Genomic DNA, 26,083 nt, shown 5'->3' with positions numbered 1-26,083 from the left:
TTAAAAAGGGCTACAACACACTATGAAGTAGTAGAAGTTGCAATTTATATAATTCAATTTATGAATTATCATCATGGCTGATCTTGATGACCTATTGAAAGTTAGGCAAAACAATATTGTGCCAAAAAGAATTCCAGCTAGATTCAAATCCTAAATCATCCTCCCAGGTTGATTTTTATGGTATTCAAGGGAACCTCTTATGCTTAATATGAGAGTTATAAAAATAGTTATGAGAGTCTTTTGATTGTAAATGAAATAGATGCATACCATTCTTAAAATGTTATTGATAGCTGTAATTGGTATGATCTTAGATAGTTTATAACAGATGGTTAAATGAGATGTTAACCATTCAACACAATTACAGTATGTTCAGCACCAACAAGATTTTCTATGAGATTCAACTATTTATCTTTTTGTATTAAAATGCACCTTTATACTTATCAAAGATTGCTTCTTTGATTTTGCATGCATGTACATTTTCAGAATACATACATACATACATACACACATACATACATACATTATTTTACTATCCAGGAGTAATTATCAGCCTAAGCAATAGGAAATTCAGTGCTGACCCAATTTTCCTATCTAGATTTGTCCCCAATTAGTTTCTCATAGTCACTTTAGCTGATATGACCTTAAATGTGCCAGACTTTGTACTTAATTTTTAGTGCTGTGTATACATATGTGTGTGGTCCCAGCTAGCTGCAGTTTGAGGGTATTTTTTTTATGTCAACCAAAATATTATTGAGAAAAGACCCCTGGCTTCAAAATATTCTCTGTATTGTGATTTTGGAGCATGAGGTTTCAGTTTCTTAATTATTTTTGTCCCTCTTGGTTTTCTATTTTCTGAATAATTTTCCAAAATAATACACTACAATTAGCTGCTAATCAAGACTGTTTGTTGAAGAGGAAAGTCAATAAGCTTTTGAGTTTTTATAGTAGAAATTGGTGCAAAAGTACAGAAAATTACGAACACTTAATTCAGATACCAATTTAATTATGAGAGTATGTATACTATACATCAATCTGAACAGAAATCAAGTAATTTTAAAGCTAATTATGTGGCTCTCCGTCCTTCTGAAGTTAGTAAAATGATGACCCAGATTGTTGGGGACAATATTCTGACATTGTTAACTGCCCAGAGAGTGCTACAAAGCACCATAGAGCAGTATTTAAGTGCTTCTGCTGTGTAAGCTATAACAGAGTTGTACAGTTATAGTTACAGATAATCCTCGACTTATGGTCACAATAGAGTCCAAAATTTCTGTGAGTTTTGCTGCATTTTACAATCTTTCTTGCCACAGTTGTTAAATGAGTCACTGCAGTTGTATGATCAGTAGCAATAGCAATAGGACTTTTATATACTGCTTCACAATGGTTTACAGCCCTCTTGAAGAGGTTTACAAAATCAGCATATTGTCCCCAACCATCTGAGTCCTCATTTTACCGACCTCAGAAGGATGGAAGGCTGAATCAACCTTGAGCTGATCAGAATCGAACTGCCAAACTGCTGGCAAATGGCAACCAGCAGAATTAGCCTGCAATACTACATTCTAACCTAACCACTATACCACCACGGCTCTTAACATGGTTGTTTTAGCAAATCTACCTTCCCCATTGACACTGCTTGTCAGAAGGTGACATAAGGTGATCACACAACCCCATTGGCAAGCATCTGAATTTTTATCACATGAGTATGGGGATACTGCCAGGGTCATAAATGTGAAAAAAAAATTAGTCACTTTTTTCAGTGCCCTTGTAACTTCAAACGATCATGGTTATAAATTGAGGACTACCTGTAAAGGACAACCCTTGTCTTGTTTAAAATCAACAATTTTAAGGATACCAGCATAACAGTGATGGGTTCCGGATCCCGTTCCAACCGGTACATGTACAGCCACACATGCATCTTACCGCCTCCGCGACACTCCAGATGCTCAGCGGAGGGTTGCGCAGGTGCTGTATGCGCTGCATGCATGCGCGGAAGCCCCAAAGACTTGAAAGACCAGTAAAGAGCTCGGGCAGGCAGGTGGGCTCTCCGGAGCACCGTACTGGAACGATATCCGGTGCTCTTGCCAGGCTTCGGTATGCCCGTACCGGGGTGTACCACCTGCAACCCACCGCTGCAGCATAACCAGTATAGTACTTTCTGCAATTTCTGTAATTTGGCAGGTTCCTTAGCAGTAAGACCCCATATGCCATAGCAGAAAACTTCACAGTCCCAATCTCTCTTTTTCTTTTGCATCTGATTAGAATCAGGTAGCCACTAATTTACAATCTCAAGAGAAATCAAGCAATTCTAGAGTTGTTTATGTGGCTGCATCAGATCCTTATAAAATTGCCTGTCCTGAAGCAAGACCATCAATCAGGTTTTGGAAAATCTGTGTTTACCAGCTGGCTTTTCAACAAAGCTAAAATAATGATGCTTTGGGTGAATCAAGTCTAAATGAAATATAGCAGTTACTGTCCATTACTACTGATTGTGTGAGATGAGTACAAAGGTAATGCAATTGATACCCTTAAAATGGTTTAGAAACTGAGAGTACCATTAGGACCTTCTCCCACATACCTTCCCTTTCCTGTTGGCTTGCAACTTTTTTTAGACATACCATACATTCCAATGGATTTAATTTAATTTAATTAGGTTTGAAGATGCCAGTGTGAAACTCAATGAATACAGAAGAAATTTGAATACAAGGTGTTGTTTCAGCTGGGAACTGTCTTTAATAAGGAAATATCTCTGTATTAGATTAAATTTTAGCCTACTATGATAGTCCTCCCTTTCACCTTTTTAAATATAGTAATGAGTTTCTAATTATTTCTTAATCCTGTAAAGTTTTGATCAGGTGCAACATCATTTTAAACTTATTGGCAAGATTTGGAGGGCTAGCAAGACAATCAGCTTTCTAAAGCACTACATACAAGAATGAGCAATTTCTATGCATGCCTACTGATACAGAAGTCTCAAGAAGATTTTCAAATTTAGAGAAGCAGTTAAATATACTACTAAATCATGCCATGTATTAGGACTGGCACTTGCAAATACTAGCCAAGTAACAGATCAGTACTTGCCAACTAACATAATTTATACAGAGTGAGTGGTGAGAATTTAATATTTTCAAGTCTATTAACATTTTTCATACTCAACATAAAAATAAAGGGAGGGCAATTGAATTAAATCCAAATGCTTTGTTTTAATTAATGATGTTTATTATTTCATGCTGGCCAATTTGTATTATCACTTTCAGATAAAACAGCTTAGCAATAAATCCAAATGTTTCACATGGGCTTTCTTTTTTAAAAAAATAATATTTGTCATAGCTGAGAATATTTTCCCAGAGAGCAGTTTTGGCTTCTTGATTTTCAAAAAACCAATTATTCTGGATAAAAAAATTGCAGAATGGTGATTTTGTAAGACAAAGGTATTTTATCTTTTTCTAATAATTTTGTTTAGGCTGCTGGCGGGTGTTATTTTTTGTCTTCTATTTCATAATTTTACTAGAGAAATATGTTACACACATTCCCAGATTCCGCTTATAGCCACTCACTTATAGCCTATTTGATCTTGTAAGACCTCCTCCTTTCCCACTCTTTCTACCTGGGTTATCCAGAAAGGTACAGCTAGACCAGATAAAACACAAACTTTATTACTTTTCATTTTTTCTTCTCCCAAAATTCTTCAAAGTTTTAAGAAGCGTCTTTTGTAAATTCAATGTAGGAAGATTATCCAGGTAACTCTCTTGGCTTGTTACTTGCATATTTATTAATCAAATTTATATGCCCATGAAAAGTGTCTCTGAATGGTGTACATTCTCTGCTTATTATGGTGTGGTATAATAAGAAATTTGGTAGCATTTCACTTACTTTGCTAGTTATTACAGTATACAATCCAATAAAACAGTAAATAAATAAAACAATCATCTTAAACCATTATAAAATAATTATTAAAAGAGCGTTAAAAACTATATCGTATTTCTCAGAAAATAAAACCGAGTCTTATTTTCTTTTAGAGTTGAAAATAAGCACTTGGGCTTATTTTCGAGGCGGTCTTACTTTTTTTGAGGTACAGTAGGCCAGACTCGGTGAGCTGGACCTACCGTCTCCTCCATTCCAAAACTTCAGCGTTAGGAATGGAGACTTTTTGGCGAATGGGAGGAAAATGGGAATCCATCCTTCCCTCAGTCTGTACTGAGCTTGAGGAATAGATAACAGGCAGGAAAATCCCCCCTCCCCATTTTCCTCCTGTTCCCCGAAAAGCCTTCCGCGAGTCTCCCCAAAAGAAGGAAAAAGCAAACCAGCTGGCCATGGATCTCCCGGCTTCGGGGAAGTGGCTCAACAAGCAGAAGCGCTGCGTCCAGAGAGAGAAGGGCAAAAGCGGTATTTGCGCTGCCCTTTTTGATTCGTGCAGTGTACAGGTCCTCAATGGAAAGCAGGTTGGTAGCAATTGTTTTTTCTGCAGTTCTGATTATCCTCTGAAGTCTGTGTCTGTCTTGTTGGGTTTCAGTATAATACTGTACTAACTAGTAAAACAAAGTGAAATGCAACCACATTTTTTATTATAGCACACCGTAATAAGCAGAGAAGGATCAGATGCCAGTGAGTTCTATTCCATTCTCCTCATAGTTGAAAATCTTGAAACATCTCTAAGGAACAAAAAGAGCATATTCAAATGAAGAAGGATAAGCATGAGAAAATTTTTCAAATGACTGGTTTGTGTCACATACTTTTGAGTAACCTATAGTTCGATCTGGTGATTAGAAGAAGAAAAAAGAGGATGGAAGATTTCTGTAACTGGATGAATCTGCTTGTAGTGACAATATATTTTTCTCTAAATCAGTGCCTACATCTGGAGAAAATATTTGCTGGGCTGCAGCGTCTATTCATAAACCTAATTGCTTCCAACCTGCCAGGATGAAGGAATTTCTATGCTGTTTTGAACTTAAAAAGTTCTTACGATGAATCAGTTGTCTAATCTAATGGCCAAGGAGTTTCCAAAATTTAAATCAAGAGCTGTTCCAGGAGCTCCTGGAGATGTCAGAGATTTAATGTCTTATATCCTTAATACCTTGGAGTTTGTAACTAAAAAGTCACAGCAAGAGTGCGCCAATGGTAGTCCAGACCATTGGTAATGACTACTACTGCTATTCCTTATAAGTCTGAAGTGAGAGTAACTGCACCTTATTCTGAAGGAAGGGTGGATGACAGTGATGGGTTCTGGATCCCGTTCCAACCGGTATGATTGGAACGGGCCTTGTGACGTCTGCATGGACGCGCGCAGCACGCGCATGTGTCTTTGTGCCTCTGCAAGCCTCCATAATGCTCCAGCTGCTCAGCAGAGCATTGTGCAGGTGCTGTACATGCCATGCACGTGTGCGGAAGCGCCAAAGATTTAAAAGACCGGTAAGGAGTTCAGGCGGGCGGGTGGGCCCTCCGGAGCACCGTACTTGAACGGTATCTGGTGCTCCAGGCAGGCTCCGGTACGCCCGTTCCGGGGTGTACCGCCTGCAACCCACCACTGGTGGACAACCAGTTCAAAGTCCAGTTCTCAAAGCCCAGACCATCCATTCTTTTTTAAAAACTCTCCTGTGATCAAACTTGGAAATGGGGCTTCAAGTAAAAAGTAAAAGTAAAAAAGATGGAAAGATCTATTAGTTGGTTCTGTGGGAAGTTTCTTTCAAAATCACAAATTCTGACTGAAAATTAACCATTTATAAATGCAAAAATAGAGCATGGGATAAAAGATTGGTATTTTGAAAACAAAACTCATAAAAAGATGCAGAGCTGTGCTAGTATCTTAAAAAATGTAGCATATAGAGTACTCTGTGGGTATCCTAACCCATTCTGTAGCTTGATTGTTGGCTTTATATGGAGTTTAGTGCGAGTATCAAAAGAACTGAAAAGTTGCTAGAGATGGTTCTTGACTTTACAGCTGTTTGCTTACCGTAACAACCATTCAAAGTTACAATGGCACTGAAATAGCATGACCGTTTCTCACATGACTGTGGAGGTATCCCCGTTCAGATGCTTGCCACCAACATGTGTCTATGACAGTGTCCCAGGATCATGTCACCATCTTTTGCAATCTTCTGACAAGCAGAGTCAACGCGGAATCCGGATTCACTTAATAACCATGTTACTAACTGGACAACTGCAGTGATTCACTTGACAACTGTGGCAAGAAAGCTTGTAAAATGGAGCAAACTGTAAAATGGGGCAAAACTCAACAACTGTCTTGCTTAGCAATAGAAATGATGGGTTCAATTGTGGTCGTAAATCAAGAACTACCTATAGTCATTTATAATTTTGATTTGGTATGTGTGAGAAATGTGTGTGTGATTGAGGCATTCAGTTTCACAGATCAGAAAGAAGAGTATATTTTTTCCACTACAGTATGAGCTTTGTCATTTTTCCTTCATTTTCCCAGTAAGAGATATGGGGAAGTTATTCTAATATTTTAAAATGTAATCCACATTTATAAAATATATTTCCAAAACATTGCCTCAAAAGGAAAGAGCTTACAAAAAATTGCTCATCTTTTACCCTGTTCCCCCGAAAACAAGACCTCCCTCGATAATAAGCCCAGTCCCAAAATGCATTTTCATAGCAGCATGTAGGAAGCCAAATGACACTCAGATTTTTGGGACTTTAAAAAAAAACTTTAACCCAGGCTTCTTGGCATTTTTCAGGCTTGGCATCAGGGCCGGATTTAGATGAAAAGAGGCCCTAGGCTATTCCACTTATGAGGCCCTTTCACCTCCCATTTTTAAGTTTGTAAATTACATGAGAGACAATAAAATACATCATTACTGTGATTTATATCAATATATATCAATATATATAGCCGGCCTCCTGACGGAGGGCGGCTCTGCTCTGTGGCAAAGGCAGCGAGGCCAGCCACTTCCCCTGCTGCGCTCAGCTGCCCGGCTCGGCCCGCTAGCCCTCACCTGCCTGGCCGCTGGTGGGCTCCGTGTCGACGGGGCGGCTACTGGGAGCGGCCGCGCCTCTTGCCCGACCACCGGTGCTGGGAACGTGGGCGGGCTCCCCAACTTCCACGGCACTGGAACGATCTTAACCAATACATTTTTCGAGTTGTGAGTCCCCCCAGGGAAAAGGGCGGCATATAAATAAACTTCTCAAATATTCTCAAATCTCATTTTTATGTTTGTTTATTAGTCATATGCGTAGAATTTCTCCTTATTTTTGGTTCAGTGTTTTAGTGTTCACTGTTTTTAGAATAGTGTAATTTTAATTTTGCTAACAATTTGAATGTAGGCCCTTCTTGATCTTGAGGCCCTAGGCTGAAGCCTAGTTAGCCTATAGGAAAATCCAGTCCTGCTTGGCATCCAACTTTTCCAGATTTCTTTACTTTCAAGATACATCCAGAAAAAGATAAACTGTTTTGTGGTTTTGAATTTTCTATTCCATAGAAAGGATAGGAATGTTTTCTCCCGATTAAAAATATTTTTATACTCATACATATTTGCCTCTAACTCATATAAAAGAAAGAGATGCATTTACATTACTATTGCATGGTTACATTATTTTAGTTTTGTATCCTAAAGCTAAATATTTGGAAGTGTAACAAATCCTTAGCCTTGCATATACAGTTAAGCTGTTAAATGTATATAAAAGGGGATGAACAAGAATAGCTGAATGTCAGCTGTCATGTTTTCTCTTAATACCCGAGATTATAAAACTGCTTACTAGTTGTTTAATCCAAGAATGCAATAAAAAGTGTTTGATGTTCTCAAAGAACCAGGTGCACTTTGTCTAAAATTAGCAAACCTTTGTAATAATTCATTTGCTCCGCACACAGGTTCATACCAAGTTTCACTGCAGACAAGCACATGCTCCAGGCACCGATACATCAAGTTTGACATTTTCTTATAGTGGTACCGTTCTTGCCAGTCGGGGAGGTAAGTGTCCACATTGCCTTCTATATATAGTGCTGGGTACAAGTTGGTCACAGCTAGTGCTGAATTCATAAAGCAAAATTGGGTTGCCAACCCCGGGGATGGGGGAAGAGAACAAAGGCACTTCTATCCCGCTTTGAAGAAGCTTATGCCTAGTTCCCATTGCCCATTTGCCTGAGGGTGGTTATATGCCTAAAATACACGAGTATCCTCAGTCAGGATATGAGTATGTTAATCAAGCACGTTACAACTTAAGTGCTTAAAAAACGGTGGGGGGGGGGACAAGGAGCAGAAACAGGACCCCAGTAATAGCAGATGTGTTGTCAACAGTCAGACACACCTGCCCAAATGCAAGGGATCAAAGGCAGAATTCTTTTTGGGGTGGAATAAGAACTTCCAATGAAATCCTGGTAGTGCAGACTTAGTCAAATAGTTTGACAGTGTTGAGGGAATTATTTGTTTAGCAGAGTGATGGCGTTCAGGAAAAATCTGTGCTTGTGTCTAGTTGTTCTGGTGTGCAGAGCTCTGTAGCATCGTTTTGAGAGTAGGGATTGAAACAGTTTATGTCCAGGATGTGAGGGGTCTGTAAATCTTTTCACAGCCCTCTTTTTGACTCATGCAGTGTACAGGTCCTCAATGGAAAACAGGCTGGTAGCAATTGTTTTTTCTGCAGCTATAATTCACCTCTGAAGTCTGTGTTTGTCTTGTTGGGTTGCAGTATAATACTGCAGTAACTACTAAAACAAAGTGAAATGCAACCACATTTTTGATTATAGCACACCATAATGTTTGCCTGTTGGAGATGTGAGACCAAAGATGGCTCACTTACATGGACAAAGGGAAAGGAACAACAGAAGAATTGCTTATATGCATTCCTAATTTTATTCCTATTGAGCATGTAAGAGAAATGTAAGAAAGTGATAGTTAAAGAAACACTTCTGACCCTGAAAATAGCTCTTAAAACATTCATGGACTATATAAAATGTAGTATAATAAAAGATGACTAGAAATGTATGCTTATGAGATGTGGTGGCTCAGCGGCTAAGATGCTGAGCTTGTCGATCAGAAATGTCGGTAGTTTGGTGGTTTGAATCCCTAGCTCCAAGTAATGAACTTGTCCCAGCTTCTGCCAACCTAGCAGTTCGAAAGCGTGTAAAAATGCAAGTAGAAAAATAGGAACCACCTTTGGTGGGAAGGTAACAGCATCCCGTGTGCATGACCATGGAGACATCTTTGGACAACGCTGGCTTTTCAGCTTTGAAATGGAAATGAGCACAGCCCCCTAGAGTTGGGAACAACATATGTGCAAGGGGAATCTTTATCTAACGTATGCTTGGCTTGTTCATAAAAATAGGTTGAAATTAAGCTGTAGAGATGTCGTCTTGTCTTTTAATGTGATACAAATTTATGCAGTCAATATATTTTGTTTTAAAATGATTTTACATGTGCAAGTTTTTGATGCCACAAACTGGGTGTAGCTGCTTATGAGTATCTGCTATACTAGGGTTCCACTACCTTTTCTACTCTTTTGGAAATGATGTTAGAGCCATATAAAAAAACGCCAGTAGAAGGGTGAAACGTCTACTTGACATGGTTTGTCACAACAGGATCAATATTGTAAGTTGATTTTTAAAATAGAAAGTTGAAAGTTAAACTGGAAAGTTAGTGCTAAAAGGAAAGAACTTGTTTTAGTGGAGATATGAAGTAAACTAAGAAAATATTTAATTTATATATTAATGATCTAAATGAAGTAAAGGAAAAGAAAATGTTACTGTTACTAAGCGTAAAGAATAGAGAAGAACTGCAATTTGGGGGTTACACTGAATTTGGCAATTAACTATACAAAATTTCAATTTAAGTTTTAAGCCAGAACATTAATAGCAATAAAGCCCTCTCTAAGTAGTTAACAGTGTCAGCGTATTGCCCCAACGATCTGGGTCCTCATTTTATGGACCTCGGAAGGATAGAAGGCTGAGTCAACCTTCAGCTGATCAGAATCAAACTACTGAACTGCTGACAGCCGGCAATCAGTCAGCAGTATTGCATTCTAACCACTGTGCCATCACAGCTCTTAAAAACATTGTTATGGCTATTCACAGATAGCTTCATTTTATAGAAGTAGACTCCAAGTAAAGAAAAGAAAGAGAGGAAAATATTTTCCATACTTGACAGACTTTGGTGATGTCTCTTTTTCTTTTCTTTATTTTAAGACAAATGGTTGCCAAAATTTAACTTTTTTCTCTAGTCCTTAGATTATTTTTCTTTATGTCCTTCTTTTCTACTAAAGCTGAAAGATTAAATATTTATTTCCTCCAATGTTCTCCTTGAGATGTGTTCTCCCTTTGATGCAGGGGTGGGATTCAATTTTTTTTTACTACTGGTTCTATGGGCGTGGCTTGGTAGGCTTGGCTTGGCTTGGTGGACGTGGCAGGGTAAGGGTACTGTAAAATCTCCATTCCCTTCCCACTCCAGGGGAAGGTTACTGCAGAATCCCCATTTCCTCCTGATCAGCTGGGACTCAGGAGACAGAGAATAGATGGTGGCGGGGCCAGTCAGAGGTGGTATTTACCAGTTCTCCAGACTACTCAAAATTCCCGCTACTGGTTCTCCAGAACTGGTCACAACCTGCTGAATACCATCTCTGCTGTGATATGCTGTGAGAGACCGCCTCCTGCCATTTACCTCCCAGAGACCAATAAGATCACACAGATTGGGCCTCCTCCGGGTACCATCGGCCGGTCAATGTCGGTTGGCAGCTCCCCGGGGGAGGGCCTTCTCTGTAGCTGCTCTGGCCCTATGGAACAATCTCCCCGTAGAGATCCGGACCCTTACTACTCTTCTGGCTTTCCGTAAAGCTACTAAGACCTGGCTGTTCCGGCAGGCCTGGGGCTGTTGATTAATATCCAGCCCCACTCTAAGCAGTATGCATGTTGTGTAATTTTAATTATTGTATTCTTATTTTATTTTTTATATATGTCCCTTGTCTTGTCTGTGAGCCGCCCAGAGTCTCTAGGGAGTGGCCGGCATACAAATGTCAATAAATCTAAACCATATAAGATGAGTTGAAAGATGGTATTTGTCAATCACTCAGTGAATATCCAAGGCTGAATAAAATTTCCTGATTCTGGTCAAAGACTTACAGACACAAAAAGAATAGATAAATCTAATTTTAACTATCAGGGAAGAAATAGCAAAATAATCCCTCCAGTTTTGGTTTACAAAGGCTTTTCTATTTACTTTATCTCATACTTTAAAAGTTTTTGAAATATCATCTCTAGGATCAGTTCTGATCAGGATTTTCTATTAACCACACAAACTAGTTTATAATACAGATTTGGAGGAAACTATGATGAACATTAATAGTCATGGTTAATGATGATGATGTAATATTAACTATGATTAAGGCTGGCTGGTGGGGAAGTAGGATGGAAAGCAGTGAAGGAAGAAAACATTTGCTAACATATTTTTAAAAATATAAACAAGAGTCATCTGCCTGAGTTTCTCTCTTTTAGATCATCCCTCCAGAGAAATGATCATGTCAAGGCCTAGTTTGTCAAGGCTGTAGGGACCTTGATTGCGATTTATTTTTTGTGAAAGATATTTGAGCATTTGCCAGATACAGTTGTTCTTCTGCATATATTTCTAAAGTTGAGTTACTTAGTGTTTGGACATAGTGTAGAACTTGTGACTTGAGCACTGCAGTCTTGGTTTGTATTTTTTTTTAAATTTATTATTCAGTTTGCATAGCTACCCATTTCAGATATGTAATACTTAACAGCTCATACTGCCAAAAAACATGCATATAAATAATTACGCAATAACAACAAAAAAAAGCATTAAAACCATTAAAAATGAGTGTGGTCAAGAGATGTATTTCTGGTCCGATTTGCATATTATGTGTTCTCTGTCATGTAGACAGTAATTAAAACAGTTTTGACCTCTCTCAGTTAATTAGAGGAATTTTCTCAACTTCTGTGTACCCATAGAATCATTCATGCCCTCTTGTAACATTGGATAGAGAGCAAATGTGACCCCCTAGCATTCCATTGGATAGAGGATAGAAGTGGCCCTTAATATCCCCTGTAATTTTCAGAGACCCATCAAGTGGATGAGGGGGAAAATGACTCTTTCTTTGATCTTTTAAAGTTTGGCAGGTAAGTTAGTAAACCATGTGTTCCTTTAAATGACCTAAGGCAGTGATGGCTAACCTTTTTGTCATTGTGTGCCGAAAGCACACGGGTGGGGGCACAACAGCATGCACGTGCGTGCCCACACCCATAATGCAATGCACACATGACACACCCCTCTCCCTGCGCCTGTGTGTGAGACCCCCCTTGCCCCCGGTTTTGGGCCTAGCAGGCCTCCCTGCAGCTTCTTGGGACCAAATGGGCTGCAGGGAGGGCGCTGTCCCCCACGCTCTCCCTCTCCACCATACATGCATGCGCAATTCCACCCCCATGCATATGTGTGCGTCTCCCACATGCACCCCAGCCCCCGTCCATGAGTGACAGAGACCCGAAAACCAGCCAGCAAGAGGTGCGTGCACATGCATGGTGGAGCTGAGTTGGGGTGACTGCTTGCGTGCCTGCAGAGGGGGCTCCACATGCCACCTGTGGCATGTGCCATAGGTTCGCCATCACGGACCGAATGTGTTTCGGTATTTTTTTAAAAAAATCCCCAAGACCATCTGGAAAAGGGAGTCCTGGGTTTCATTTCATTTCATTCATCAAAAATACATCGCTGCCCACTTGACAAAAAATGACTGATCAGCAAGAAGTAGAACTATAAAATTGTTAATGTATAAAAAACTATTATTCATTTTAAAAAACCACAGTTAAAAGATAAGAGGGGCAGCAGATGTCAATGATAATGGAGATACTTCAGTAACTTATGATCTCCATACATGATGGCATAACCAGACGTTGAGGGATGCCAGAAAATTAACAGGGATTAATTGCAATTTGGGTGCTCGGCAACCAGCATGCATTTATGCATATATTTAATTTATGTACTTATTTAGCATCCCTTGGTCACATGATCCAATCACGCGAGTGATTGTGGGTGCACCTCGTTTCACCCACATAACACCTATCCTCCGCGAGCTGCACTGGCTACCTGTCGATCTCCGGGTACGCTTCAAGGTGCTACTTGTCACCTACAAAGCCCTTCATGGTAGTGGATCTGGGTACTTGAGAGACCGCCTACTGCCAATTACCTCCACTCGACCAATTAGATCCCATAGATTAGGCCTCCTCCGAGTTCCATCTGCTGGTCAATGTCGACTGGCAACCACGCGGAGGAGAGCCTTCTCGGTGGCAGCTCCAACCCTATGGAGCGATCTCCCCGTGGAGATTCGTACCCTCGCCACCCTCCAGACCTTCCGCACAGCCCTTAAAACCTGGCTGTCCCGTCAGGCGTGGGGTTAAAGACCGTAACCCACCCGAATTGTATGAATGTTGTGCTTTTAATGATGTACTGTCTTATGTGTTAATCTGTTTGTTCTCCCTTCCTTCCGAATTGTGAGCCGCCCTGAGTCCCCCCAGGGAAAAGGGCGGCATATAAATAAACTACTCATACTCATACTCATACTCATACTCATTTGCAACTTTCCCAGCCAGTTTCTGGCAAGAAAGTCAATAAGAAAACTAGCAGGAAATTGGGAAGTGAGGACTACCTATAGATTACCTGTATATTTTATCAAAATCTTACCCACCGTCAAGCAGTAGAAATACAACTTCCTCTTTTCTACCTTTATTCAAAACAATCAAATCTACTGCCAGACGAATATTATTTGATACATGCCTAGTTTTGAATGAACTCAACTGAAGAATTTTTTGCTAAAGAGAACAGTTAAGATTTTAATAGTTAATCAATGAAGTAGGATTACAGTGAACATATAATGTATGATCTTTTCTGGGTTTTGGTGTGACTGTTATATAAACTTCATTAAATGAAGAAATGACATACCATTTTCAATATTTTCTTATAGAGTTGATAGAGCTTAGGAACAAATATACCAATTCTTCTATACCATTTCATAAGAAATGCATTAAATTTCAGTGTTTATAGCTAATATAAATTTTTTATCTCTGCCACAACTGAAGGAGTATGTACAATAATATTATTGAAAGCACGTGCTGTTACTAGTCTATGGAGGAAAATACAAGTTAACTATGATTTGAATAATTTCACAATGATCTGAATACTGTCTTAACATGCTTACCTGTAAGAAAATAGAGAAATGATGAGGAATATAGCGGAAACTTGGCAAATAGTTTGGGGACAAAAAAAAAGAGTAAGAAATCAATACAACCATGATGTGAAGAAGACATTTATATCTGTTGAAGATACCATTTTTCTAATTCAAAAATTGTACTTGACTTACATAGTAAACTTGAAAACCTGTCTGTCGAAGCTTTTAAAGCTAAAATTAGCGTCTCGCATTTAGATCTTTGCCTGTATAAATTCTAATAAATTTTTCAAGAGTTGAATATTTCCTTCAGGCTTGGTTTGTCAAACCACATTTAGAATCATTTTGAATCCCTTAGATTCACCTTTCACTCCAGAATTATCACTGAAAAGGCCAGAGTAGGATTCGTAAACTGGGACATTTCCAATAACACTGAATGACAACCCTCAGTTTCCCACTGTTGGCTGTGCCATCTAAGGTTGCTGGGAGTCAGCCCCCAATACAGTATTTGGGGGAGATTTTACATCCCATTTGAGCACAATGAGAAATTACAGCATTTATAATGAGCCACGGTAGTGCAGTGGTTAGAGTGCAGTACTGCAGGCTACTTCTGCTGGCTGCCTGCAATTTGGCAGTTCAAATCTCACCAGGCTCAAGATTGACTTAGCCTTCCATCCTTCTGAATGGGTAAAATGAGGACCCAGATTATTGGGGGCAATAGGCTGACTCTGTAAACCACTTAGAGAGGGCTGTAAAGCACTGTAAAGCGGTATATAAGTCTAAGTGCTATTGCTATTTCTGCTCTAAGAAAAAATCTTCATTTCACATGAATACCATTTTCTCCTCTTTTGCGCTGGCAGGGGAGGCTCAGAAAACATTTTCTTTTAATTTTAAACTAATCATAATCTTTTGCAAATTTTCAACTAGAACTGTAGTTCATTTATAAGTGTTATTTTGTTTATTCTCTGGAATTGCTCTAGGTCTATTATTTACAATTCTTCTTGGACCAAAACATTTGATGGAGAAAATCACTGAAAAGGTTAATATCTATGCTTTTTAATATAATAATTGCATTTTAACCATTGGATATTTAATGCTTGTTATTTACTAGGTGATGATACCTTAAAAACCTGGGACATCAGACAGTTTAAAGCACCTCTTAATTCTATCAGTGGCTTACCAAGTTTCTTCCCCATGTAAGTAGCTTTTATTATTTTTAGTGAAAAGTGATGTGCAGAAACAGATCAAGATTAGTTCACTGGAGAAACATTTTCTGAATTTAAGTTTGCTTGGCTTGAACTCAACATATCTGCAATTTTGGCTTACCAGTTTTCAAGAAATGGATCAAATTGATAAAGTGTTAAGCTTCCATTTAAAACAGGGATGGGGAACTGTGACTCTTTTACAACTTAACTAAGTATACTGGCTCAGGAATTCTAGGAGTTGAAGTCCATAAGTCATAAAAGGACCATAGTTCCGCATATCTGATTTAAAACATTGGCTGAGTAGTTATGAAATATGAATTACCTTGCAAGGCAATATTTCATAGGACTGTTAAAAGTTGTAAAAGTTGCACTCAACTTACCTCAAGGATCCAAAAATCTTTTCACTTGAAAGAATTCTAGTTTACTTTTTTTTAATAGTATATATGCTCCCCGCCCCCTAAATTGTTAATAGTGAGTTGCATGATGACATAGATTTGAAGGGCTTTTTGGATTTAGTAAAGATGAGCCATATTAATCCAAATAAGGATATAGCACAAGTGGTGTCCAGCATAAGCATGGCTATAACTATGAAACAGTGATAAGTTTGGCCAAGCTGAATGGCCTTGGTTTATTATCGTTTGGCTCTAAAACGTATCATTGCTTCATGGATGATAGCTGTGAAAGCCTGCACCACAGTGGTGGGTTGCAGGTGGTATGCCTCATTACGGGCGTACCAGTGCCTGCTGGGAGCACCCGGCACCGTTCCGGTACGGTGTCCAGAGACCCCACCCGCCCACCTGAGCTCCTTACCTGTATTTGAGCTCTTCAGCGCTTCTGCACACACGCACGGAGTGCATGACACCTGCGCGACGCTCCGCCAAGCAGCTGGAGCATCACAGAGGCATCATGGAGGTAAGGATGCATGCGAGACCGCCTCCTGCCAGTCACCTCCCAAAGACCTATTAGATCCCACAGACTAGGCCTCCTCCGGATTCCATCTGCCGGCCAATGTCGGCTGGCGACTCCCCAGGGGAGGGCCTTCTCTGTGGCTGCTCCGGCCCTATGGAACGATCTCCCCGTTGAGATCTGGACCCTTACTACCCTCCCGGCCTTCCGCAAAGCAACTAAGACCTGGCTGTTCCGGCAGGCCTGGGGCTGTTGAATTATCCAGCCCTATCTGATGTTACGACTGTTGCTGAATTTTTAATTGTTGTTTTCATTTTTGTACCCCCTTCCCTTCTTATTGTTAGCTGCCCTGAGTCTCTCGGGAGTAGGGCGGCATACAAGCTAAATAAACCTAACCTAACCTAACTTCACGCTGCACGCGTTCATGTGGGGGACACCAAGGCCTGTTGCACCGTACCAGTTGCATCAGGATCCGGAATCCACCACTGCTATACCATTATACTGGCTATAGCCACTTTAAAGGTTTGCAAGCTGGGTGAATAATACTTTGCAAGGTCATATGTTTATGGTATTAGATCTCCTCAGTTCCATATCTACTTTGGACAGGAATCATGGTGAATATTAAGCCTTAAAACTTTGATGAACAATGTCACACTACACCTTTTTCAACAATAAACTTCAGATGGAAATTGGCATGGGATGAAAGAAAGGGGGAGAGACCAGGTTTTCCAACAGGGCTTCATTCCAATTTGCTTAGCTTGCAGAGAGCAAGAATTATATCTCCCCCAGATTTTAGGGATAATGCTGTAGCTTTTAAAGCTTTTGATAGAAATTGATTTAGCATATTGCTTTTACTTGCTACTTGTCTATAAGCTCTTAGCTTTCACCTCAAATTAATTTTAAAGAATCTATGTGTTTGTTTATTGCTTTGAGAGGAAATATGAAAAACGGTTTTGAAAATGGGTCTGTTTACCATTTGTCATATAAAATGGTGGGGTATCATATTGCTAGAAATAGACATTATGGCCCACTGAATTATTACTGAATTATAGATTTCAAAACTCTATTTATTTTGTAAAGTAGACACATGACACTTTTTTATTCTGGTTGGTGAAATCTTCAGGAGAAATCTCTATTTGTTCGTTTTTTTAGTTAGGGTTAGTTGGAATGCCGCTTTGATTTTAATTGCCAAATGCAATTATCATTTTAACATAGATTTGAAATATTATATAAATTGGGTTTCAAAAAGATAAACTAATCTGTATTCTATTGTCTACAGGACCGACTGTTGCTTTAGCCCAGATGATCAATTACTTGTTACTGGCACTTCTGTTAAGAAAGGACATGGCAATGCAAAACTTCTCTTTTTTGATCGTGACACGTTTAAAAAAATGTATGAGATTGATGTCACTGATGCGGTAAGCCAAAGTTCAGTATATCACTTATTTTATTGCTGTATGAGAATGATAGTTATTTCTCAGGATGATGAATTTTGAATTTTGTTTATTAACTTTTGATTGCATGCAATTTAAAGCAATTAAATGCAACCTTGATGTTCTAGAAAATTCAGTTAAATGGAGGGATTATAGACATGGTACCAGTAATGGAGGAATTATCCAATTCCTGTATTGGATAATTATGTGATCCCTTATAACAAATTCATCCCATCAGTCAGTAATAATAATGCATGTTTTCTGTAGGGTAGGTGAGTTATGCAGTTCATTAATAACAATACAGTCTGCAAGAAAAATTATTGGAGATTTTAAAGAAGAGATTGGGCCACCATTTGTCTGAAGTGGTATAGGGTCTCCTGCTTGAGCAGAGGGTTGGATTAGAACAGTGTTTTTCAACCTTTTTTGTGCAAAGGCACACTTTTTTCATGAAAAAAATCACGAGGCACACCACCATTAGAAAATGTTAAAATGTTTTAACTCTGTGCCTATATTGACTATATATAAAGTGTTTTTCCCACGGCACACCTTACACTATGTCACGGCACACTAGTGTGCCGCGGCACAGTGGTTGAAAAACACTGGATTAGAAGACCTCCAAAGTCCCTTCTAACTCTGCTATTCTGTTATATTCTGAATTGTATCCCAGTCCCTGTTTGTCCTGGATATCCGACGTTGCATGTGATTGGACTGGGGGTGAGCTTTAAGGCTGATAATGACACCAAGATAGTAGTTTACCATGGAGCTAATGAAACAAGAGAGTAATTAATATTACTTAATGACTTCTGGATCCCAAGTCTTGAAATAGTTAAAGGTTTTAAGGCAATGAACATCATAGAGTCTTCTCATTCCCCTCCAGATACTCTGGGCCAAGCTTGAGGGATCCCTAGCTTAATTTCTCCATATAAAGTTTTTCCTCTTTCACCGTTAGTCTTTTTTCTTAAAGTAGCAATCGCAATAGTACTTAGATTTATATATTGCTTTATAGCCTTCTCTAAGTGGTTTACAAAGTCAGCATATTGCCCCCAACAATCTAGATCCTCATTTTACTGACCTCGAAAGGATGGAAGGTTGAGTCAACCTTGAGCCGGTAAGAATCAAACTGCCAGCAGTTCGGCAGTGAGCAGAATTAGACTGAAGTATTGCATTCTAACCACAGCGCCTCTATGGCTCTATAGTAAATAGTGAATTGATGTGACACTGCCTTGAGGAAACTTTTCAAAATTACCTTATTTCTTTGAGGCTACTGGTAGCTTAATTCTGTTCACAAGAGCAATTTTTCTTTGGTAAACTGCATTAGAAGTGGGGTGGACAACCTACAATGAGTAGTACAGTTGCTTGGAATCATTATATTGTGGCATATTGTAGTTTGTTCCAAACTCCACTGCAAAATGAAGAAATGCGTATTATATCTTTAAGGATGATTAATGGATTTTCCTCTGTAAGCTTTGGGAATAAGGACAACTGGTGAATATTATGAATCAATCAATCAATATGTTAAGAAAGTGAAAGTGTATTTGGATGTTACATATTCAAACTCTATCTGAATAGGATGATGAATATCCAGACAGATGGAGAATATACTAGATATGGATTAGAGCACAGCATTCTTTAAATAATTTGGTCTGAATAATTTTGGAGCACCATACTTATCTCTGTCCCTTGTACTCTGAATGGCTGTTGTCCATCTGTATATTGCTGAGTTCGCTTGCTAGATTAATAGGCATTATTAGGTTCTGTGCTTTGCTTATCTTGCACTTTGCTTTTGAGATGTGATATTATTTGAATGGTTTAGGCTGCAACATTTCAATTATCTGTTTTGGAGTTGGAATCAAAGTCTTCTTGTAGAGGAAATGCAAAAAAAGAAGAATTCAATATCCATTTGCTAACTTTTACAATAAGTTTGGCATATATCCGTGATGGCGAACCTATGGCACGCGTGCCACAGGTGGCAAGCAGCACCCTCTCTGTGGGCACGCGAGCCATCTCCCCGCGTATGTGCACACTCTTCCTGTCGGCCAGCTGGTCTTCAGGTCTCTCAGCGCATGTGTGTGGGATGGGGAGGCATGTGGGGAGGCCGCATGTACATGCACAGGGGGGACAGGCCACATGCGGGGAGGCTGCGAGTGCATGCATAGGAGTGGGGCACATGTGCAGGGCTGCACGCACATTGCATTTTGGGGGTTCCAGGGGCGAGTGTATGCACACACACACTCACACACACAAACACACACACGTACGTGCTTTGGGCATTCGGTCCAGAAAAGGTTAGCCATCACTGGCATATATAATTAAGAAATCAATGGAAAGAAAATACTCCATGCCAGCCAACGAACACTTGTTGCTCCTTAATCATATTTTTAAATAAAAATCAGATGGTTCCTCTGAAATTGAAAGAAGGATAGAGGAATGAGCTTGGGTCCCCCGTTATAGCTCTGGACAGACTAATAACACTTATTGGGTTAAAGGATAAGCTACCTCTAATTGGTTCATTACATGAAACAAGACTGGTAAGCATGTAAAGAAAAACACTTTTTACAGCTGTTTGGTTTTATTTTATCAGACAGCGGGGAGGGGGCTGTCCAGACAACAGAGATAATTTTAAATTGCTTTAGGGCTGTAAACTTACTGTTTAAAACTGCTTGGTAAATAGCCAGTTGATTTTGGCCTGTGAATGAACCTGATGCTTAATGGAAACTTAATGGCCAGTTCTAAATGTTTGACCAAAAAGATGTCTAGCATTTCTTTCTATCTTAATCATGATAGCCTTTGTTCACCAACCCCCACTCCATAGGTTTTTATGGGAAAAGTGCATTATTATTCCAAACTTTTTTCTTCTTCCAGATGGGGTAATGTGAGAACTTACTGGGTTATCCATGGGCATTTAGGCAGTACAGCCCATGCTGTTTTGCAGTCACTAAGACAGCATTACAACTTAGGCGACATCGTGAGATTTATAGGAAAAGAGGTGCAACTTTATATGTTTACTTTTATTTATTAAGAAATTTATGTAGCTGCCCCGCTCATGAGAAGCTGCTTTCATTGTCCCTCCTTCCCCTTCAGGGACAACTTTACCCTCCCTTGTTCCAGAAGTCTTGTTATCAAGCCAGATTTATTTATTTATGAACACTTATACGGCGATCCAACTCCCTGTCAGTGACTCAGGGAGGCTTATAAAGATATAATCCCAATATAAAAGCAATAGTGAGCAATACCCATTCCTTTTACCTTCTGATGACAGTAATCAGTTCATCAAATAAGCCAGATGAGGGGCTCTATTTGAGGTTCCCCAGGCCTGTTGGCAAAGCAGTTCCTCAGGGTTTTGTGAAAGAGTGTCATAGTGGGAGCCAATCTTAATTAGGCAGGGAAGATGTTCCACAAGGATAGAGTCACCACAGGGAAGGCCCTTCTTCTTTGTCCTGTTACATGTACCTCGGGATGAGGAGAATCGTTTTTTGCCAGTTGCAAAAGATCTCACAGATGAAAGTTGGCAATTTCCTGCAGACTTTCGGCAACACAAATTTCCACGTCGAGGGCTTCTATAAACAGGAAGGCAGTTGGTAAATCTAATAAAATGAATCAGAGGAGCTGCAGTTTTTCCCATCCCTTCTCTTCAGAATGGCGTACATGGTGCAGTCTACTTTCAGCCTCACCAGAATTTTGTCAGATAGGTAAAGGTCACATTTGCACCATTCCTACGGTAGTAATTGGGAACATCTTACATCATCATGCATCCTTCCCTAATGGCAGTATATCAGTAATAAAGACAAGCTGTATATTGCCACAGTGATTTGTACGAAGCTACAAATCAACACGTTGGAAAGCTTATGCTGTGTAATTAATAAATGTAACGAGATGTATCACTTTGGCACCAAATGTTCTAATTTACCTACAATATTGGTACCATGTCTATGTCGTAAGTATCCAGTTATAATTTAATAGATGCTAAAACAAGTTATATCAGGGACACAGTGGCTCAGTGGCTAAGATGCTGAGCTTGTCGATCAGAAAGGCCAGCAGTTCGGCGGTTTGAATCCCTAGTGCTGCATAACAGAGTGAGCTCCCGTTACTTGTCCCAGTTTCTGCCAACCTAGCTGTTCAAAAGCATGTAAAATATGCAAGTAGAAAAATAGGAACGACCTTTGGTGGGAAGGTAACAGCATTCCGTGCACCTTTGGTGTTTAGTCATGCCGGCCACATGACCACGGAGACGTCTTGGGACAGTGCTGGCTGGCTCTTCAGCTTTGAAATGGAGATGAGCACCTCCCCCTTGGGAACGACTAGTACATATGTGCAAGGGGAACCTTTACCTTTAAAACAAATTACAATATCTTAGTCGCCTCTATCTACAAACATTTCCAACTCAGCCTTTGTAGCTTTGATGTGTAATGTTACATGCATATTGCTAAACAAATATATACAACTATGAAATTGCAGCCTTTAAAAAGGGGGGAAATATTGGCATATTACTTCTGTAATGTCAAGTTTAGAACCAGTGGCATTTGTCAGGGTTTTTTTTTGGGGGGGGGGGGGGTGTTACTATTTCCCTGGGATGCATCCAAAGTTTGGCTAGTATAGAATAAACTTATGTGGAGTTTTACTAGCTTCTCCATTTTATTTCTTTTTGTAAAATAAATGATGACGTGATGTAATATATCATGGGTTGTTGTTCATCTGAGATTCTATTTATCTACTTTTAAGAACTGTTAAGGACTAAATGATTTTTAGTACAGTATGTCTTGATACGTAGAACTATAGAACTCGAAGAGGGTGTACTTCCTTTTTTACATGTTTGTAATTGCTATGCACATAGTTTTCTTTTGAATCCCTACCTTAAAAAAATAGTTTTAAATGAAAAGTACAGTAATGGGCAGTCTCAGGTTAGCTATAGTAAGCCCACTTTGTGGGCTCTCTCTCTCTCTCTCTCTCTCTCTCTCTCTCTCTCTCTCATCTATCTATCCATCTATCTCCCTTTCCCTCCCTCCTTCTCCCTCCCCCACTCTCTCTTGCTCTCTGTCTGTTCCTCCCTCTCTCCTTCTCTCTCTCTCCATCCCTCCCTCCTTCTCTCTCTCTCTCCCCCTCTCCCTCCCCCTCCTCTCCCTCTCTATCTCCTTCCCTCTCCGTCCCTCCCTCTCTCTCCTCTCTCTCTAGAATGTCAACATAAAGTCCAACTGTCCTTGAACATCTCTCCGTATGTGTTCAGAGCCTTTCTTGCTCATGATCTTCTTATCTTACTACAAGGGCTGCCAAGTACAACAAATCACAACAACATTCTTCAAGCAGTCCCATTGTACAGCTTCACCAGCAGGCAAAGAGTAACTGGTTCTTGAGAAGCAAGCATTTAAAGCCATAATGGTTTCTTAGCAGCAGTTCTTAGTCACTGTTCTATATCATTCTGATCCATGTTGAACTCCACAAGTAGTCATTTTAAAACTATAAACAGGCAGAATGTCTGGGAATCCCAAGGGACCCTGCAAGCTAGTGATATATCTTCTTTAACATTCCTTCATCTGTTATTTCCTTCTTTGTTTTGGGGTTTTTCATAGCTGTTAATGTTTTTATAATTAATGATGATTGCGGTTTTACTTATTTATTCATTTTTCTTAGCTTTATTGTACACCATCCAGAATTTTTTTGGGTGAGATTGGCAGCTATGTAAATTAGATAAATATTAGGGGTGACAGGATAGCAATGTTCTAATATCTCAGGGGTTGCCACAAAGAAGAGAGAGTCAAGCTATTCTCCAAAGCACCTGAAGGCAAGACAAGGAGCAATGGATGGAAACTAATCAAGGAGAGAAGCAACCTAGAACTATGAAGAAATATCCTGACAGAAGAATTAATCAGTGGAACAATTTGCCTCCTGAAGTTATAAATACTCCAACACTGGAAGTTTTTAAGAAGAGATTGGACAACCATTTGTCTGAAATGTTATAGAGTTTCCTGCCTTAAAGAGGAGGGAGGGTGGTCAACCTATTCTCAAAGATCTGAAGGCAGAACAAAAAGTAATGGATGGAAACTAATCAAGGAGAGAACTTGAACTAAGGATAATTTTTCTGACAGTTAGAACAATTAATCAGTGGAACAACTTTCCTCCAGAAGTTGTGAGTGCTCCAACATGGGAGATTTTTAAAAAGAGATCTTACAAGATTTTAGAGTTTTCTGCTTGAGCAGAGGTTGGACTAGAAGACCTTCAAGGTCCCTTCCAATTCTGTTAATCTGTTCATCCACTGCCAGATAAGTGCTGTGTTAATGAAGTATTTTAGCACTAGACCCATTAAGGCATGAGTCAGTAGCCTGTAATAAATAGATGGTGTAGTTAAAAGTCACAAATTTCTTTGTCCCCCCCCAAACTCAAGAGAGTTATTTGGCCAAAGGTCGACTGACTATCTTTAGTGCCTCATTCAGACAGGACAGAATTTCTCTGGAATGGCTCTTTATATTCCTCAGTCTGCAAATGGAAGCCTGGATGCCAGTAAGATGCCTCTTCAATGCAGTCCTTATGTCCTTAAGATGTGTTGGACTTCTACGTCCCTCATGTGCAGCCAGTATTACTTTTCACATTGTCCGTTTCAGATATTTTCATGAAATTGTCATTCCCCTACAACAGCCTCACACTGTATACTTTCAGAGTTAGAAATACCAGTTGGATGTTACAGTTTTCAGATAGTTTCACACTTTTCTACTTCTTCTTGGTAAATGCTGGCCTTTATGCAGGGGTGAGGTTCACAGGGGTTGGGGAGAACCTGTAGCTAAGATTCTGTGCAGTTCGGAGAAGTCCAAAATCCCACTCCTGGCTGGCCCTGCCCATCCCTCCCCTCCCAGGAGTCCCCACTCGACCCATTTTGGATGCAGGTAAGTACAGGGCGCGTGTAGAGGCTCAGGAAGGGCAAACAACAGGCCTAGCAGAAGTTCAGGAAGGCTAGAAACGGGTCCGTTTTTGACTTCCAGAGGGCTCCCGGAGCCTGGGGAGGCCACTTTTGCCCTCCCGGAGGCTCAAAGAAAGTCTCTGGAGCCCGGGGAGGGCAAAAATGCTCCCCCACCATGGTGCAGGAGGCTGACTAGGCCACACCCATCCAGAACCCCTTGCTAAAATTTTTAAAGCCCACTCTTGCCTATATGTGACCCATATTGCTATGATTATGTGGTTTTGCGGTGTGTGCAACCATTTACAACAGTTCAGGTGAATTTGTTTCTCACGGGTAGCAGTTTTTTTGCTGCCTTTATTCCCACAGAGCATGAAAACCCGATAGGACTGGATTTCTCGCCCAAATCCTTCTCCCCTCAGTGAATTCCTTAATATGGGAAAGAGAAGGCATAAAGTCATTGCTGGCAGAATCATTCTTGGAATTTTGGAAATCCTCATTTTGAAAGCCAAAAAAAAAAAAAAAAGCCACCTAAAAACCTGCACATGAAAGGATGCATCATACAAAACTAACTTTCAAGGAATTGATTTGTTTTTTTAAAATACATATCAGGGACCCAATTTGTGCTAAAAGAATGAGTTTGATCTAGGGAATAAAGCGCTGAACAAGGAGCAGGAAATCCTGAGTTCTAGACCTTGTGTTAGACCTAGGAGCTAACTATGTACTTTGGGTCAGGCATTCTCTCTCAGCCCTTGGAAGGTGGTAAGACAAGCAATTTCTGAAATGTTGCTAAGAAAACTACGCAGGTTTGTCTGTGTAATCAACTGGAGTCAAGATTGACATGAAGGGCACAACAACAGCATCAAAACTACTGAAGCTCTTGGATAGAGAAGCTTCTGAAAATCCAAAGAGAAAGCTTTGGATTCTTGTTGTCTAAACTTACACACAGACTTATCACACACCACCAATATCACACTTCATGATAGCAAAACAAATTTGCAATAGGTCCAAATTAATGGAATATATTTAGGTCCATTGCAATATGCAATGAAAATGTTTTACAATATTTTATTTTTCCATGTTATGAAATACATCCACCCTGATTTATAACTCCTGTGGTCAGCAAACTAAGCAGTAGTTTAATGCTAAGCTCAATCAGAATTATAGCACAAAAAATTGTAATTCTGTTTATCTCAGTTTATATGGATGCACAGTATAAATCTTGCATAATCTTCAAAGGTGCTGAGCTATGTATTTTGTGCACTCCAGCAACGATTTAGATCTTCAGACTGTTTACCTGACCTGGACCAAGGCCAAATGTATAAGTGTGACAGAGAGAGATAAGTCTTAAAATCACATCTCCCCAAAATAGATAGCTTTGGCAGTTTTAAATCTCATTCGTAAACTCCTTATAGAGAAGGCCTCACTTTTTTGAACCAATGAACCAGTCACCTTTGTAGCATTCATATGACTTAGTGGAAGAACTGATTGCCATCTTAAAAGAATCAAGACATTTGTTAAAAAGGCAAACAAACTTAATGAAAGTT

General features: G+C 39.7%; 1 protein-coding gene across 2 annotated transcripts in view; it reads left to right on the top strand.

Annotated features, from left to right (window-relative positions):
- The window catches only part of WDR70 (WD repeat domain 70), a 129,992-nt gene that overhangs the window by 79,761 nt on the left and 24,148 nt on the right, over positions 1–26,083 (top strand). For both annotated transcript variants that reach the window (XM_032214340.1, XM_032214338.1), the window contains exons 11-13: positions 7,823–7,922; positions 15,221–15,305; positions 17,500–17,638. In XM_032214340.1, the coding sequence (XP_032070231.1) occupies positions 7,823–7,922; positions 15,221–15,305; positions 17,500–17,638 (324 nt within the window). The remainder of the gene's footprint in view (positions 1–7,822; positions 7,923–15,220; positions 15,306–17,499; positions 17,639–26,083) is intronic.

The sequence above is a fragment of the Thamnophis elegans genome, chromosome 3, assembly GCF_009769535.1.
Source record: "Thamnophis elegans isolate rThaEle1 chromosome 3, rThaEle1.pri, whole genome shotgun sequence".
NCBI lineage: Eukaryota > Metazoa > Chordata > Lepidosauria > Squamata > Colubridae > Thamnophis > Thamnophis elegans.
Note: the sequence above shows the minus strand (reverse complement) of the source record. Positions and strands in the feature narration are given on the sequence as shown.